A 17,843-nucleotide genomic window follows, 5' to 3' on the forward strand; every position below is an offset into this window, starting at 1 on the left:
TCCTTTCTCTTGCCCATCTGCAAGCCCCTCCTCTCATCTCCACCCACCCACCCCGCCCCCTCCCCCCGGAAATCTCTGATCTACTAAAATCCCCTGTGCACACCAACCCTCTTCACATGGTCCCACTGGAATCTATCTCAGTTTCCTTTCCTCCCCGTTAGACCTCTCTCTCTCTCTCTCTCTTTTTTTTTTTTGGCCTGGACAGCCAGGGAAGTTCCCCCCTCCCCCTTAGATCTCTCTAGACCAGAGGGGCCCCTGGACCAGAAGAAGCCTCATGAATCTCTGAATTCCCTCGCCCAACAGGGCTCAGAAATGGCGGAAGAGGCCACAGCAGTCTGTCAGAATCATGGAGAGGAGGCCGAATACAAAGCAGCGGGGACAAGAAGGCACCTTTTCTCTGATCCCTTCTCCGGCAGTGGGTGTGACTGGAGATGAGCCACAAGCCAAGCCCAGGCTGAGGAGACAAACTTTCTACTAGGCTGTGCTCCTCTATAGGCTGGTTGATTTAATCCAACACTGCCCAGATTCCTGGGTTTAGCCATTGCCTGCACTATTAATTCCTTCACTCTTTCCTGTAACTGACACTTTATTTTCTTTAAAAGAAGGATGTTTTGGGAATTCGCTGACGGTCTGGTGGTTAGGATTCTGCCCTCTCACTGCCAAGGCCTGGGTTCGATCCCTAGTTGGAGAACTAAGATCCTGCAAGCCTCCCAGTACAGTCAAAGAAAAAAAGGATGTTAAAATGTTGCTTTACCTCACAGCCCACATTGAAACCCTACTATAAATAGCTTATTGTAAAAAATAAATAAGAGAATGATGCTGTTAAAGTGTAAATTCAGTCATACGCTCTGTCAAAGGATCTGAGTCTAAGACTTGCTCTCTCTCTGCTAGGGTTAAGGGTCATGAAAGTCAGCCTAGCACCAAACTACAACTCAGGACTTCCCTGGCGGTCCAGTGGTTAAGACTCTGTGCTTCCAATGCAGGGGGTGAGGGTTCGATCCCTGGTTGAGGAGTTAAGACCTCACATGCTGCATGATGTGGCCAAAAAAAAAAAAGTACTGGGCCCTCTTCAGGGTGACCCTCGGTAAGTGTGGACATTACTTGTGAGTGAGTGTAAAGGGCCCAGCGGGGTATCTGACCCACGGGAGACACACAGGAAGTAGACACTATTCTTATGTATATTTATTTTAAATCATTTAATACATAGCCTTGCTACCTGCTCTTCACTTGAAAACTCGCACTTTGCTTCTAGCCCTGTGATCCCTCAAACCAGCTGAGAGCATTGGTTGTTGCTGCTGTTACCTCTGTGTGGTCCTGACTCCCCTCGGTCCCCGTGCCCTCACTTTGAGGCCTCAGAAACGTGACTGACAGGTCCGTTTTGTCCAGCAAGGGCTCCTTTTATTCATTGGGGGTGGGGTGGGGTAGGGGGGTGGGTTTTGAAACACGGTGCAACTTTATAAAGTTGAGGGTGCCGGGAATGTGAGCCTGCCAGGTGCAGAAAAGTGCAAGAAGCTTGCGGAACCTCCCAGCTCGATGGGTGCCCGCGACTCGCCTCTGGCCATGGCTGCTGGCCCAGGAGGGGCCAGGTAGACCTCAGAATGAGATCAGGGTGCCTGCTCCATCCGAAGCTCGGGACCACGTCCGTCTGTTCTCCTCGTGTGTAAGAGTGTGCAAAACGATCTGAGAATAGCTTTACACGGGAATCACGGAATCAGCTCCACTTTGGCATCTCTTGGCCTAAGAAGCATTCCAGCTGTGCGGAAGTGTCGGGCAGTTTCTGTCCTTCCAAACACCAGGGCATCGCCAGCTGCCTCTGGCCCTGCCAGCCCGGCCTTCACACAGGCGTCTCCTCTGCCACCTTCTTCAGGAGCCCAGCTGCCAGAGAGGAGTGCTGGGTGCCTTCGGGGCCATCGGTGGCCCGGATCTTCAGGCGCACTTTCTGGTTGGTCCTTCTCCACTCGGAGTACAGCTGGCAATGGTAGCGGAATGAGACCTGCAGGGCAGGGTGGAGATGAGTGGGAGGGCCAGCCTCTGGCCATCCAGCCTCTACCCCCAAGAGAGGAAAAGCGGGCCCCTGAGGCATCTGCCTCGACCTAACCAGGACCAGGCTCCTGCTTGCAGAAGCAGGGGCAGCATCCAGGCATTTCTCACACAGACAGTGCACACACACCCATTCCCTCACCTGGGGAACCTCCCCACCAGCACTGAGGGCCCTGCAAAGGTGAGAGAGTCTGTGTGTGTGTGTGTGGAAGGGGGGGGGTCCCCTTCTGTCTCTCAGAGGGTGGCAGTGAAGTGATAAAGCCTCTTGGAAGGGGCCAAACGTCAATGGATCATAACTGCCAAAATGTGGAAGCAACTAAGATGTCCTTCAGTGGGTAAGTGGATAAATAAACTGTGGGACATCCAGACGATGGAATGTTATTTGGCACCAAAACGAAATGAGCTATCAAGTCATGAAAAGACATGGAGGAAGCTTAAATGCATATGACTAAGGGAAAGAAGCAGATCTGAAAAGGCTACAGGGAATTCCCTGGTGGTCCAGTGGTTAGGACTCGGTGCTTTCACTGAAAAGGCTATAGACTGCATGATTCCAACTATAGGACATTCTGGAAAAGGCAAAACTATGGAGACAGTAAGAGAAGCAGTGGTTAGCAGGGCTTGGGGGTGGGAGCGATGAACCGGAGGATCACACAGGGGTTTTAGGGCAGTGAAAATACTCTGTATGACACTCTAATGGTGGATACATGTCATTATACATTTGTCTAAACCCACAAATTGTTCAACACCAAGAGTGAACCCCTAATGTAAACTATGGGCTGGGGGTGATGATGTGTCAGTGTTGGTTCATCGACTGTGATAAATGCACTGCTCTGGTGCCCTGCTGATCGTGGAGGAGGCTCTGCAGGTGTGGGGGAGGATTTTGGAGAACTCTGTACTTTATGCTCCATTTTGCTGTTTAACCTCAAACTGCTCTAATGAGTCAAATCTATTAAAAAAAAAAACTTTTTTTTTCCAATAAATGTCAATGGTTCATACTCTTTAACCAAGCCAGTTCCAAGAAACATTTGCACAGGTGGCACCCAAAACACAGTTTATAACGGCAAAAAAAAGAAGGGAAACAAAAAAACAAACCAACAAAAAAAAAACATTGGAAATGATCCCAGTGTCCATCAAAAGGGATTAGTTAAAAAAATACAGCATGCCCATACAATCAAGGATTGTTGGGTGGCTGCCTTTTTTTTTTTTTAAAGGACATTAGCAAAGTGAAAACAAGCAGACTGCAAAGCAGGACCTATGATTTCATCCTACTTGTATTAAAAAACCTGCTTGGGGCTTCCCTGGTGGCGCAGTGGTTGAGAGTCCGCCTGCCAATGCAGGGGACACGGGTTCGTGCCCTGGTCCGGGAGGATCCCGCATGCCGCGGAGTGGCTGGGCCTGTGAGCCATGGCCGCTGAGCCTGCGCGTCCGGAGCCTGTGCTCCGCAACGGGAGAGGCCACAACAGTGAGAGGCCCGCTACCACAAAAAAAAAAAAAAAACCTGCTTGGTGGATGTGCTGGGAAACAATTCTTGAGGAGGGAGTGCCCCACAGCTGGAGGCCAGTGGTTCTGTCTGAGGGGCCAGACTCTGGGGACCTTTCCTCTCTGAGTGAGGGTTCTCATGCCTGCCAGAAGCCGGGGACAACACCCCACTACACTCCCTCTCTCTCAACCCCAGTCGTTTTCTCTCTCAGCACCCACCCCACCCCCGTGTGGGGCGATCGATCTTAGTTCCCGGACCATGGATCAACCCATGCCCCCTGCAGTGCAAGCGTGGAGTCTTAACCACTGGACCGCCAGGGAAGTCCCTTCTCTGTCTCTTGATGGTCCTCTCTCTCTGTCTCTCTTTCTCCTACTCTTTCTTCCGCAGCCTTTTGGTGTCCCTCTGCCTCTCCCCCCCCAACCCCCTCACCCGCCCTCCACCGCCAGTACAGTCTTGGTGGAGCTCGTGGCTGGCAGGGCCTGCACTCAGCAGAGGTGATCACGTGCCCTTGTATCCTTGGGGCAGAAGGTTCACGCCTGGCTCCCTGGACCTTGGACCAGCTTGGAATCTGGAGCTCCATGAGATGCTGGGAATTGCTTCCACCCGAGGGCCAGCCACAAACCGAGGCAGGCAGGGCGCCCCCTACCCCCTCCAAGCCACTGACCAAACCCCGGGCCTGACTGCTCGCAGATGCCTGCTCTGTGGCAGGCAGCCACTCACCAGCGTCCAGAGGACGTAGATGGTAAAGAGAGCAATGGTGAGGGCGATGAGCCCCACCGCCTCCAGCCGGCTATGGAGCCTGAGGTGGTCCTGGGCCCCACGCAGGCACAGCCAGCCTGAGATCGCGGCCAGAGGCGTGATGAACAGGAAGCACACCATGTCGCAGCACAGTGTCCTCTTCTCTGTCCGAGGCCCTGGGTCCTTCAGCCACTGCGGGGAAGAAGGGAGGGGGAGCCGCTGAGAGAGAGCGTCATGCACCGCCCTCCCTCGAGCCTCTGCGGGGGGATGGGGTGCAGGACCGCCAGGCCCTCCGCCCCTTCTGCTGATGCCCATCTTCATCACTGGGCCCTGCAGGACCAGCCTCCTGCCTGGCACCTCCCTGCGTTCATTCCTTCTTTCAAATATTTATGGAGACGATGACGATGACAGGCCAGGCCCGGATAGGTGCGGGGCACTTCTGCCCCTGTTTTTTGTTTTTTGGTTCTTTGGTTTTTTTGGCCATGCAGGGGATCAGACGCATGCCCCCTGCAGTGGAAGCATGGAGTCTTAACCACTGGACCGCCAGGGAAGTCCCATGACCTTGTTTTATAGATGGGGGAAACTGAGGGCACAGAGAGGCTGACCCATTTGTGCAAACTCATATGGCTAGTCGTCCACAAAGCCAGGACTGGAGCCCAGGAAGTCTTGTCCCAGGACCTGTGCGTCTTGGCCTCTATGCTACACTGCCTGCCACAGTTGATGGCAGGAAAAAGTCCCTGCCCATAGCTCCCATGCTAGTCGGGGGAGGCATGAAACAGGGTGAATGATCCGGATGGGGAAGGCTATGCCGAGGAGGTGGCACCACAGAGAACCAAATGAGCAGAAGGGGCCTGGTGAAGAATGGGGGGGACAGCGCTCGAGGCTGCAGAAAGAGCATGTGCAAAGGCACTGGGGTGGGAGCGTGTCGGGGGGAGCGGTGCAGGCAGGCTGGCTCTCCCTCCAACTGTTCTCCTAAGAGCCCAATGTCCCGGGTGGGCCAGGGGCATTTCCAGGAGCCCACACCTCGGCACAGTGACATCCCCCTGCAGCTCTCAGCTGCCCCATGCCAAGCCAAGCTGGGCAGAGAGGAGCCTGGAGGGCACCCGGGCAACCAGCAATGCTCTGGAAAGCCATGTGGCTCCCGTCATGCCTGGGAATATCCCATCTCAACCCCCACCCAGCACACTCAGGCTACAGTCTAAGCTCCCAGGCTTGGCCCACAAAGCCCCCCGGCAAGGCCACTACCCCTCCTTCTGGGCCACTCTCCTCCTCCTTTAACTAGCTCCACTCCAGCCACGTGGGCTTTGTCAAAAACACCAAGCTTCTCCTGGCCTCAGAGCCTTTGCACTTGCTGTGCCCTCTGCCAGGACTGCCCTTCCTCAGGTTGGGCACTCCCTTCTCATTCCTCAGGTCTAAGCCTTAGGGTCACCTGAAGTGATCAAAACAGGGAGGAGGCACAGGGTCTGTCAGGTCTGGAATCTCAGGCCCGGTTCCCCACCCCCATCAGCAGAACTGACCCTGGGGACAGGAGAAAGGTTCCTCCCTATAGAGAAGCTGCTTCCCCAGCCCCCCAGGATCCTCCAGGGCAATTCCCTCCTCCTGCCCCACGCCTACCTTCTTCCCCTCTGCCCACTCCAACCTCAGACTCCCAAGCATACCTCTGTGAGGGGCCGGGGCCTCTTCTCCACTGCAAACTCCGTGTGGCACAGCTCGCAGTAGCTGGTATTGGATGAGGAAAGCCATCTCTCCAGACAGCTCTTGTGCACAGCGCCCAGTGTGCCGGTGCAACCACATGGAGACAGCAAGCTCTCCCCATTCGCTCCCTCATGGCAGATCCTGCAGAATGGACCATCGCTAGACACAGAGATGGGACACATGAGTAACGATCAAGTTTCCTGTCTATGCCTACTTCACATGCACTGGATCACAAGCTCAGCATCACCCCTATATGCTGCTACTTGGCAAACTCCTACTCATCCTTCAACGCCCGGCTCCAAATATCCTTTCCCTTGGGAAGTCTTCACAGACTCCCACAGGTGGAGTGATGTGCTCCCTCCCCAAGTTTCCCGTGGCACCTTTTTCAGCCCAGGGTGAGCATCACTTGTACCTGCCTGCCCAGCGTCCACTCCTCCTTCTCCTACAATGCCACCATGATTGTACTGGGCAACCAATCCACTCTCAACTCTTGGTCCTCAAGACGACACCCCTAATGACCTCAGGCCTGACCAATCAAAACACCACACGTCCCTGGTCACAGGGGCCGATTCAGGGAACAGCATGTGTGATGCAATCAGAGCCACTGGGAATTGATTCCTGAAATTCTTTTTTTTTTTTTTTTTCCCTAAACTCCAGAACTACAGGCAGCATGGCTGATGTAAGTCTGGAGCTGCTGGCAGCAGCCTGGTCCCCACATGGAGTCTGTAAATGATGCCAAAACAGAGGGAAACAGAGGAAGGTGGAGCCAAGAGATAAGGAGAAGCAGAGTCTCAAGGACACCATCAGAAGCTCTGGATCCAGCCGCACCTGAAGGCCATGCTACCTAAGAAACCTGTGCGTCCAGGGAGAAGAGCTCCCTGGCTCTTCTGCTCTAGTGAGGCTCGGAAAACAGACATAAAAAGCGTCTGCAGGAAGCTGCTTCAGGGAAGTCTCGGCCCCAGCTTGGTCTCTGGGGATGCTGGGTCCTTCCTGGGGCAGCTCAGGGCCAGGGGCGTGGCCTTGGTGGCCCCAGCGGCTGTCCAGCACATGAGTCATTGTTTTCCAGACATTTCTGCCCAGAGAGAGGACTGCGGGAACACACGGAGGAGGCGGAGCAGGAGAGCTGTTTTCCAGATAACGCCAGTTTCCCCTCAGAAACTTTCTATCCTTTTCTCAGTGTCTCCTGCTGTGGGACGGGGCCTGGCTGCTTTGAAACCCAAGAGCTGAGCTGACCCCTCAGGTCTGCTTTCTGGTCCTCAATCCTGTGCCTGGGCTGCTACTTTTTCCTCCAAGGTCAAAAGGGCATGCCCGGCTCCCCTCTGCTCCCACACTCCCCACACACATCAAGTGAACAGGAAAGGGATCCCTGCTCCGGAAACCAAGCCGGGAAGTGGAAGTGACGAGGACCTTGAGGGAGAGCCACGTCGGTTTTGGGGTTTGCCCCTGAAGAACCCTACTTCAGAGGTGCAAGTTCAGAGAAAACAAAGCACACACTGATTTATGATTGAGCACTGATGAGGTCCCATGCACAATTTGGAGGGCAACATCTGGGTTAATTTTTCTCATTCTCACAGGGAGCCGGGGAGGAAGGTGCTCTTTTTGCCCCTGTTTTACAGACAGGGAAACTGAGGCATCGAGGGGTTAACCTGTTTGTGCAGAAGTCACACAGCCAGTCGTCGGGCACAGCTGGGATTGGAACCCAGGAAGTCACTCCAGGCCTGTATACTCTGAGCCACTAGGCTGCCTGCCACCGGTAGTAGGGCAAGAGAAATGGGCTTTACTCCCGAAATTCTGGGAGGAAAATTATGCAAATGATACAGTTGAGGAGGAGATGGGACGGGGGAGCGGGTGAGACATCCACAGATCCCAGTGGAGCTGACCAGAGCATGCTCCATGGGCAGAAGGGAGATGGAAATGGAAGCCATGGGGAATCGGGCAGCGGGAGGAGGCCAGGTGGAAGGGCTGGGGGGTGTGGAAATGCTCAGGGCAGCTTCCAGGAGGGCCTGGCTCACAGACCAGGGGGCGGAGAGAATGGATGCCTCACAGAGGCCAGAGGGGCCCCAGGTGCTGGCCCTCAAGCCTTGAGCCTTTGTGGATTGTCCTGGGGCCTGGAGATACCTCCTGGGCCTTCCTCTTTGTCCTCTCAAGGTTTCAGGGTCCAGAACTTTCTGCCCCACTTGGGGTGCCATGCGCCCCCAGGAATCAGGGTCTCCTCTGAAGTGAAATGGAAGGCTTGATTTTATGGTCATGGAACCAGCCAGGTGCTGGGGACAGTATCTTTCAGCCCCACCCTTGCTGCTCCCAGATGGCACAGGCTGGCTGGGAGGAGGAGTTACAGGGTGAGTGAAGAGAAGGAGGGGGACAGTGACCTGCTTGTGTGGCCTCTGCCGATCCCAGCACCTCCCAGCAGTGGCAGTGGAGGATCCTCATTTCCTCCTGGGGAGATCGGCCAGGAGGCTGTAAAGAGGGCCCCATCCCTGGATGATGACAACCCTCTGGGAAAACAGCAGCCCTCTCTCTAGGAAGGGTTGTTCTGCCCTGGCCTTCAGTCTGGGCAAGTTGGGATTGAGCTGCATCAAAAGGCAGAGGGGGGCTTCCCTGGTGGCGCAGTGGTTGAGAGTCCGCCTGCCGATGCAGGGGACGCGGGCTCGTGCCCCGGTATGGGAAGATCCCACGTGCCACGGAGCGGCTGGGCCCGTGAGCCATGGCCGCTGAGCCTGCGCATCTGGAGCCTGTGCTCCACAGCGGGAGAGGCCACAACAGTGGGAGGCCCGCGTACGGCAAGAAAAAAAAAAAAAAAAGGCAGAGGGGGGACTTCCCTGGCGGTCCAGTGGTTAAGACTCCGTGCTTCCACTGCAGGGAGTACGGGTTCGATCCCTAGCCGGGGAATTAAGATCCCACATGCCTCACGGTGCAGCCCAAAACCAAAACAAAACAAAAAGGCAGAAGAGACAGCCGTCAAAAAGAACGAAATTTTGCCATTTGCAGCAACATGGATGGACTTGGAGGGTGTTATGCTGAGTGAAATGAATCAGACAGAGAAAGACAATTACTATATGCTTATGTGTGGAATCTAAAAAATACAAGAAACTAGTGAGTATAACAACACAAAAAGCAGACTCAGAGATATAGAGAACAAACTAGTGGTTACCAGAGGGGAGAGGGAGGAGAAGGGCAACGTGAGGGTCGGGAAGCGGGAGGTACGAACTATTGGGTGTCAGATAGGTTACAGGGATGTCTTGTACAGCACCGGGAATAGAGCCAATATTTTGTAATAACTGTAAATGGACTGTAACCTTTAAAAATTATATAAAAAATTTAAAAATTAAAAAAAAAATAGCACTACCATACAATCCAGCCAAAAAAATAAAAAATGGCAGAGGGGCAGATCAGGAGGGCCCTGCGGTCGGTCTCAGTGGGCAGAGCTGTCCTGACCACCAGCTGCCCGCGGAGGGGCCGCTCTGGTACCGCTGCTTGCCTGGGTCTCTGAGGGCTGCAGGGGAGGCTGATGGGACCGAACAGGCTTCTCCTCCTGCCCCCCACACCCAAGGGGGAGCCCTAGGTTCAAGCCTCAGCTCTGCTCAGTGACACTGGCAGGGGTCCAGCTCCCTCTGGGACTCGGTTTCCCCAGGTGTAAAAAGGGAGGGTGGGGCAAGGTGACGTCAACTCACTCAGTGGCCCCCAGGAATCCCATGGAGGGAGACTTCCTCCCTGCCCCCCACCCCGGCAGCTCCGGCTAGGAGGCCCCTGGGCCCACCAAGGGTCCCCTTGCTCCCAGCCTGGCTCAAGCAGCACAGACCCTGTCCTGACTTCAGGGGGTCTGATGGAGATGCAGACATAAAAACCAAGACCCTGGAGGAAGCCCAGAAGGAGAACGCCAATCTCATCTGGGCTTAGGCAAGGCTTCCTGAAAGAAGTGATGCCAGGCAAAGACTTACAGGGTGACTGGCAGTGGGCTCCCTCCAAAGCACTGCAAGGCTTCCATCTGCTTCTTTTTATGTTTTGAATGAAAAGCTTATGAATTGACTCTGACACCTGCTACAACACAGATGAACCCTAGAGACATGATGCTCAGTGAAAGAAGCCGTCACAAAAGGACAAATACTGTCTGATTCCACTCACAGGGGGTCCCTACAGGAGTCAGATCCACAGAGACAGAAAGTAGATGGTGGGGGCCGGGGGCTGGGGAGTGAGTGTCTAATGAGGACAGAGTTTCAGTTTTGCAAGATCAAAACAGTTATGGGGTTGAATGGTGGTGATGGTTGCACAACACTGTGAATGTACTTAAAGCCACTGAACTGTACACTTTTAAATGGCCAAGAGGGCTTCCCTGGTGGCGCAGTGGTTAAGAATCCACCTGCGAACGCAGGGCACACGGGTTCGAGCCCTGGTCCGGGAAGAACCCACATGCCACAGAGCAACTAAGCCCGTGCGCCACAACTACTGAGCCTGCGCTCTAGAGCCCACGAGCCACGACTACTGAGTCTGCACGCCACAGCTACTGAAGCTGCGCACCTAGAGTCCATGCTCTGCAACAAGAGAAGCCACCACAATGAGAAGCCCGCGCACCGCAAGGAAGAGTAGCCCCTGCTTGCCACAACTAGAGAAAGCCCGCGTGCAGCAACGAAGACCCAACACAGCCAAAGATAAATAAATAAAATAAATAAATTAAATAAAAATAAAATGGCCAAGAAGCTAAATTGTGTTATATCGTAACAATAAAAAAAATTGGAAAGAAAAGCTTATGAATTAAATTGTCTCAAGTAAACATCATGAAAATACATTAAACTTGAAAAACTGGTGGCCAGATTAAATCTTAACGAGTTAAAGTGGATTTAAATTTGTGTGGGGTTTCCTTAAATCTCTTTTCCTTGGAACTGGTGACAAGTTGGTGAACCAGGCAGACTCAGCTCACACGTGGGTCTGGAAGGCTGGCACTGAGGTTTAAATACATTTATCAACTGCTTAGGAGGTGGCAAAGCCCCTTGCGGGCACTTTATGTGGACCACGGCCACGTACTCTCAAAACAACCCAGTGAGGAAGGCGTCCCCAGTTTAGAGATACGGGGGTGAAGCAACTCTTCCCAGGTTGTACAGGGAGAGAGGCTTCTACGCAGGACCTGAGCCCAGGCACCCTGAGTCCACATCCAGCCATTTCCTCAAGCAGCCTCCCCAAGACGTGAGCTACTCATCAACATTGGACCTTCAGATTTCACCCAGTAATCTGGAGTTTCTGCTTTTCATGAAGAATCAGACCTGGCTAGCCAGTTTCCACGTGGTGATTACTGGTTTATTTGCCCACCTGGCCCCTCTAGGTGGCTGTATTTCTTTTTTGTTTTTTTTTCTGGCCCGCGGCTAGTGGGATCTTAGTTCCCCGACCAGAGATCGAACCCAGGCCCCGGCAGTGAAAGCACCAAGCCCTAACCACTGGACCACCAGGGGATTCCCGCAGTTGGATTTCTGACCCCAGGCAGGGCTGGGAGGAAATCCCTTGGGCCCGAGAGCGAAGTGAGTGAAGGCAAAGATCCCTGCTTGGCCACCACTAACCTCGGTGTGTCCAAGGCCCGGATGACAGTTGAGAGGAGCCGGCCGTCCCTTGATGTCACCTGTGCCACATACTGGGGTGGCCCAAGGCCCGTGGCCTCCACGACCTTGGAGAAGGCGGGGCTGTCGGAGCAGTCGCACAGGGAGCCAGGGAGGTGACAGCAGTCACCCGTCGTCATGGCCACAGGGAGCCCCGCGTCCTCAGGGCCCGAGGCCCATGGTCCCAGGAGCCTGGGGAGAGGCCGGCAGGAAGATTAAGGGCAAGGTTAGCAAGCCACACACCGAATCCAGCTCTCTGAGCCTCGGTTGCCCAATCTATACAATGGGGCTTTGGAGGGGGCTGTGAGGATTCAATAAGGTCACACATGCAGCTCAGCCCAGGCCTGGCACGTCTCAGGGGCTTGATTATATTACCTCTGACCCTCCTAAGAAAGGCCAGCCCGGCCCAGCCTGCAAAGCATGCAGGTCACCCCCAATATCACCTTTCCAGACATAATAACAGCACCTAACAGTGACTGAACACCTTCTGTGTAGCAGGCCCTGTGCTTGGCGCTTTCCAGGAACAGAACCATGCCCGCCAACCATGTAGAGACTGTTCTCCATGGACTGGATTGCTGGGCCTGGGCTCACGCCCACCTTTGAGTGGGCCAGAACTGAGCTAGAAACTTGGCCCAGCAGACCAGGATGGTGAGTCACATTGACCCTCCTGGTTGACGGCCTCTTGTGGGGCTCTGAACTCCTTGATAACTCAGGCTATCAAGGAAGTGGCCCAGGCTGGGGAGGACCATGACAGTCTCTGTCCCCACCCACCAAAGCAGCTGCTCTAACCCATGCCTCTGTCCCCAAGGAAAGGCCACCGGAGCAATCTGGAGTCTGCTCTGGGTGGGAGACTTCAGCAGGATTCTGTCCCCCACCCCAGGGTCTGACCTGACAAAAGGAACCCTTGGCAAGCTCTTCTTCCGTCACAGAACCAGCCAGCGAGTCTTGTGTGTTTCCCTTGAAGAATTTCATGAAAGTAACAGAGGCCTCTTGAAGCCAATACAGGTGCTCTGGAGCTAAGGATCTCTGTCCCAAACTTGTCTCATACTCCACCGTTTGTCCCTAGGAACTATGATCCAGAGACCCCCGAAACACTCGCTGAGGTCCCCCCACAATTGTTTTTTACCAACCCTTGCCAGTCAAACTCTGAGACCCAAAGAGGGGCGGGAGGGAAGCAGTGTAAGTCATTGGCTAACTTTTCGCACCAGGACAGTCTGCTGCCAGATCAACAGTCTCTGAACAGCTCAGCCAGAAGACCTCCAGGCTCAGCAGGCCCTTCTGAGCCTCTATAGTTGGGCTGCTGTTGGCCACATAAGCAAGTGTCAGCCCAGAGGCAGGAGGAGGCTGGGAGGAAGGCTGCATGACTGAGATAACATCCTCAGGGCAGTGGCCAGGCCTGCCATGTTGTGTACACTGCTGTCCCTTCCGAGTGCCTGCAACCAGAATTTCCAGCTCAGAGGCCAGCAGGGAAGTCGCTGGGTTACCCAAGGGAATGCAGGCAGAGGGGAATCCACTCCTCTTGCCCCTCCAAGGATTGGCCTTCACATTTCTGCAAGTAATTGGGCATCACAAGAAACATCACAGCTACTGTATATTAAGTTCTATCATTTCTTTTACTGTCAAGGGAAAAACAAAAACACTGGTAAAATCTGCTAATGCAAGGCCTGCAAATCACCAAAATAATAATAGCAGCTACTGTTTATTAAGTACCTACTGCAAGCCGGGTACTGTTCTAAGCTCACTGAACTCAAACAGTTGTTATAAGTGTCCCCTTCAAAGGTCACCTCCCCAGAGAGGCTTTCCCTGACCACTCTGGTCAAAGTGCCATTGGTGTCCACATTATTGCCCTTACAGAATGTACCCCTCTCTGAAATGCTCTTTCCTTTTTATTTTGAGAGGCCAATGCCGCCTTTATTCCTGAGTCAGCAGCTACTGGAGAGGGTGCTCAGGCATACGGCCACAGTGGGCTCCCTCTCGATCCATCCAAGAACCGGGCAACGGCCAGACCCAGGGGGTCCAGTGACTCAGCGGCCTTAGGAACAGCGCAGAAGACTCTCTGCCTACGGGCCTGAAATGCCCTTATTTCTTTCCCTTTTTTTCTTTTTTGGTCGCGCCGCACGGCTTGTGGGATCTTAGCTCCCCGACTAGGGATTGAACCTGGACCCTCAGCAGTGAAAGAGCAGAGTCCTAACCACTGGACCGCCAGGGAATTCCCATGAAATGCTCTTATTTCTTCATCTACTGGTTTAACCACATCCGTCTTCCACTCATCAGTCTCTCCAGCACCTGGCCCTGTGTCTAGTACAGAGTTCCTGCATTAATTTTTCAGCCCCTCCTCTGTGTAAACGCAGGGTTGGGAGAGCCAGGTCTCTTGACCCCGCCTCCCAGACCCTGGTCTGCCAGCACCCATGACGGGAATCAGAAATATTTAGAGGCTAGAGATCTGTGCAAAGCACAGAGGCTTGGGCTTGCAAGAGGCCAAACTCGAGGCTGGATGCAAGGATAGGGTGGCTGCAGCTCTGGGGCTGCTGGGATGGCAGAGCGAGCCAATGCCTCAAGCAAACTTGGCCCAGTGCTTGAGAGATGGATTTCACTGAGTCTTCACAACAAAACTATGACGTAAGTCCAATAATTACCCCCACTTGACAGGTGAGGAGACTGAGGCTCAGAGAGGGGCAGCTTCTTGCCCAAGATCACACAGCTAAGTCAGGACAGTGCCAGGATTTGAACTTAGTCCAGTGGGTGGGTCTGGGACTCAAGAGATCTGGGTTCTTTTAAGTCCTGACTCTGTTACTAATGCTGTCTGTCCTGGAACAAGACACTTGACTTCTCTGGGCCTCATTTTTCTCCTTTGTCAAATAAGTTGATGAAGCTAGTGGACTGTGTCTGCTGAGGGCTTCCTGGGAAGGAGCAGCCAGGCTCAATTCCTCCAGCGAAGCTCGCCCTTGGCTAGGCTTGTCTGGGGTGGCGCTGGGGAACCACAACCTTTCCACACCTACCCAGACTCCTTTTTTCTGAGGGCAGGAATCCAAGGGAAGAAGAGTCAGAGGGCCCTAGCTCCCCACAGTGTCATCTCAGTCCAGCTGCTTTGCTCTCTGGGCCTCAGTTTTCTCTTCTGTATAATGGGGGTCCCAGTGAAACCCAGCTCATACATGCATAAATATGAGAAAGTCAATAAATATTAGCTCTATTGATAATTACCGTCATCAGCTTATAGAGCTGTTGGTAGGGTTTGATGAGACAAGGCACAGCCAGTGCCTGGCACACAGTAAGCACTCAACAAATGCTCACTGTTATTATTTTTTAGGATAAACATGGAGCCTGTCAAATGCATTCATTCCTCTTCACTTACCACAGAGAGGCTCCTGTATGCCCTTCAGTACTTGAATGGCCCTGCACTGAAGGCCAGGCTCTAATCGCAGCTCTGATCATTACTCGCTGTGTAGCCCTGTGCAAAAGGCTTGACCTCTCTGAGCCTTGATTCCTCATCCGTATAGCAGGGAACGTTTCTAGTACTTCCACTTAATATGGTCGATAGAGGACTAAATGACCTAATCCTATAAATTCTGGCTATCCCGTTTTGAGCACACACGAACAGGCAGGCACTCTGCTAACCAAGTGCCTGGGTCATTATATTTACTATTTTCCTGGCAGAGCCCCTCTGAGGAGGAGGTTGGGGAAGGTGACTGGTCATTTACTGACCGCCTACTGTGTGCAGAGCGCTTTCCTCATTTGCCACCTCCTGATTCCTCCCAACAGCCCAATTAGGTTGGTACTAGGATGACCCGGTTTCACAGATGAGGAGACCGAGGCTCAGAGAGGCACCTACTGTGTGCCGGCCCCCAGAGGACCTCCTGACTTCTGCAAAGACGGAAATTGCGATCACCTAGTCCCTGGGAAGGCTGAGGCCGACTGTCCGAGCCCGGCCGTCCCGCCTGGGGGCCGGGCTCGGGCCTCAAACTCGGGGCCGGCCCGCGGATCGGCACCCTCCGGCCCCATCGTCCCGCCCGTGCCTACCTGATCCGCGGCCGGGCCGGGCGGCCGCGCAGGCCCCTCCGCTTGCCCCGGCCCTGGTCCCGGCCCGGCCGGTCTCGTCAGCGCCGCTAGCTCCGCTCCGGCCGGCACCTGCGTCGGGACACCGCCCGCCAAGCAGACGGCGCCACGAACCAATGGCGACCGCCTCTCGCCTACACTGGCCAGTCGCCGTAGAACTCCCGCCCTGGGAGGCGGGGCCAGAGGCGACGGGGACGTCCTGGGCCGCACAGGCCCGGCGGCGCCGCAGCTGCTGGCCCCGCCCCTGCTGCGTCCTGGCTCCACCCCAGTCTATGTCCCGCCCCCATCTCTGGCCCCTCCCCATGCCGACTCGGGGCACGAGCGGGGCACGTGGCGCCACCTGCAGAAGACCAGTTAATAGATACCGTTACAGAATTCAACGCGAGGGAGGGTGGGAGGGAGCGAGACGCAAGAGGGAGGAGATATGGGAACATATGTATATGTATAACTGATTCACTTTGTTATAAAGCAGAAACTAACACACCGTTGTAAAGCAATTATACCCCAATAAAGATGTTAAAAAAAACAAAAAGAATTCAACGCGACACTAGCGAAGGGATTTGTAAGTGTTCGTCACCTCTCTTAGGCTTCTCGCCAATCCTGGGGGAGGGATGAACCGTCCGATTACATTTTACAGAGAGGAACTACAGAAGTCTAGAGAGGTTAAGGGGCCGTGGAAGAGCATAAAGCCAACATCATTTATTTATCATTCACATTCATTCATACATACAACAAATTCATTCATTAGATGTAATAAGCATCAATAAAAGGGCCTATTATGAGCCAGGCACTGTGCTAGGCGCTGTGGACACAATGTTGAGTAAATATTGCTGCTCTCATGGACCTCAGTCTAGGGAATGACATAGACATTAAGCAGTCAATTATGTAATTCTTAATTTCAAAGGTGATAAGTTATAGCGAGTGAGGGAGGCATATCATGGAATATTTGGAAAGTCCAAAAATATTTCCCTAAAGAAGCAATGGAACTGACAATGGTGAAGAGCTTGAGGTGGGATGCAAAGAGCTTGAGGTGGGATGGAGAATGGCCTCAATACTCCTTTCTTCCCCTGCCTTTATTGAATATGTAGATCAGCTCAATTACCTTAATCAAATTCTTCTGTGCTGTACTAGCTTACATTTTTCAAAAATGGAACAATAAGAGCTTCCCTGCTGGCACAGTGGTTGAGAGTCCGCCTGCCGATGCAGGGGACACAGGTTCGTGCCCCGGTCCGGGAAGATTCCACATGCCGCGGAGCGGCTGGGCCCGTGAGCCACGGCCGCTGAGCCTGCGCGTCCGGAGCCTGTGCTCCGCAACGAGAGAGGCCACAACAGTGAGAGGCCCGCGTACCGCAAAAAAAAAAAAAAAAAAAAAAAGGAACAATAAATCATAACAGTTTTTAAAAGGTTACCTATAGAGGGAAGGGGTAAAATAGAAGGGACAAAGATAGAAGGTAGACTTTTAAAACTGTACCTTGTTTTGGATATCTGACTTTACAACCATGTAAATATTTTATATAACTTTAAAACAAAATTTTAAATATAAGATATCCCTAAAAACAAAAATAAGATAAAACAAATTAACCTGTGTATCCAGTTGGTGACAAAACAACGCAGAGATGAACTAATGACTTTAAAACTCCACAGTTTGATTGTACATACCACTATATTGGTGGTGGTGGTGTTAAAATTGTTATTCTGAGCTTGTTGCACATTTAGTCTGGGATACAGAAAAGGAGTGATTATGTTGGTGTCAAGAACTGAGCTTTTCAGAGGGAGTGAAGGAGGTACAGATGTAAGATTGATCACATTAAAGAAAAACCCTGTGGTCTTGAATTTGAATTGGGGGTATCATGATATATTTTATCTTTATAAAAAGCAAACATTTCCTACCTCTGTCCACTGAAAAAAAGTCTGAAACAAAGACCAACCTTCTTAATAAGCACCCCGTAAGCCCAGATCGTGGTCTCTAAATACCATTTCCAATTGAAAGAAGCCAGGAACACTGAGGAAAAATCTGATTCTGAGTCAGGGGCAGGAAATGTACAGACAAAAATGGCACATCTTGATATACCAGAAAGGGAGTTATCAAAGACATTACCTGGTGAGATAATGTCAATGGGAGCCAATAAGAAGCTTCCATTGGCCACGAACTGGACAATTTGATCCTCAATAAGGATAATGATTGCAGATCAAAATGCATCAAATGTTCAACTTTGTGCATTTGGGTTTTTAATTTTTTATCTTAAAATAATGTC

The 17,843-nt window shown here is 52.8% G+C and overlaps 1 protein-coding gene across 1 annotated transcript; it reads right to left on the reverse strand.

The window, feature by feature from the left end:
* Positions 1-1,226: 1,226 nt before the first annotated feature.
* Positions 1,227-15,681, reverse strand: MARCHF2 (membrane associated ring-CH-type finger 2). Its single transcript, XM_030879581.3, has 5 exons — positions 15,553-15,681; positions 11,500-11,727; positions 5,917-6,112; positions 4,241-4,450; positions 1,227-1,993 (listed from the first exon to the last, which is right to left on the reverse strand). The coding sequence occupies exons 2-5, from the start codon at positions 11,673-11,675 to the stop codon at positions 1,835-1,837; spliced, it is 741 nt and encodes a 246-aa protein (XP_030735441.1). The 5' UTR covers positions 11,676-11,727; positions 15,553-15,681; the 3' UTR covers positions 1,227-1,834.
* Between the last annotated feature and the right edge of the window lie 2,162 nt (positions 15,682-17,843).

Source organism: Globicephala melas, chromosome 3 (genome assembly GCF_963455315.2).
Source record: "Globicephala melas chromosome 3, mGloMel1.2, whole genome shotgun sequence".
NCBI lineage: Eukaryota > Metazoa > Chordata > Mammalia > Artiodactyla > Delphinidae > Globicephala > Globicephala melas.

Coding starts and splice junctions, on each gene's coding strand:
- MARCHF2 (XM_030879581.3), bottom strand. CDS start 11,675: ATGACGACGGGTGACTGCTGTCACCTCCCTGGCTCCCTGTGCGACTGC. Junction 6,113..11,499: donor CGGGCCTTGGACACACCGAG/GTTAGTGGTGGC, acceptor CTCTGTGTCTAG/CGATGGTCCATTCTGCAGGA. Junction 1,994..4,240: donor TCTACGTCCTCTGGACGCTG/GTGAGTGGCTGC, acceptor CCTGCCCTGCAG/GTCTCATTCCGCTACCATTG.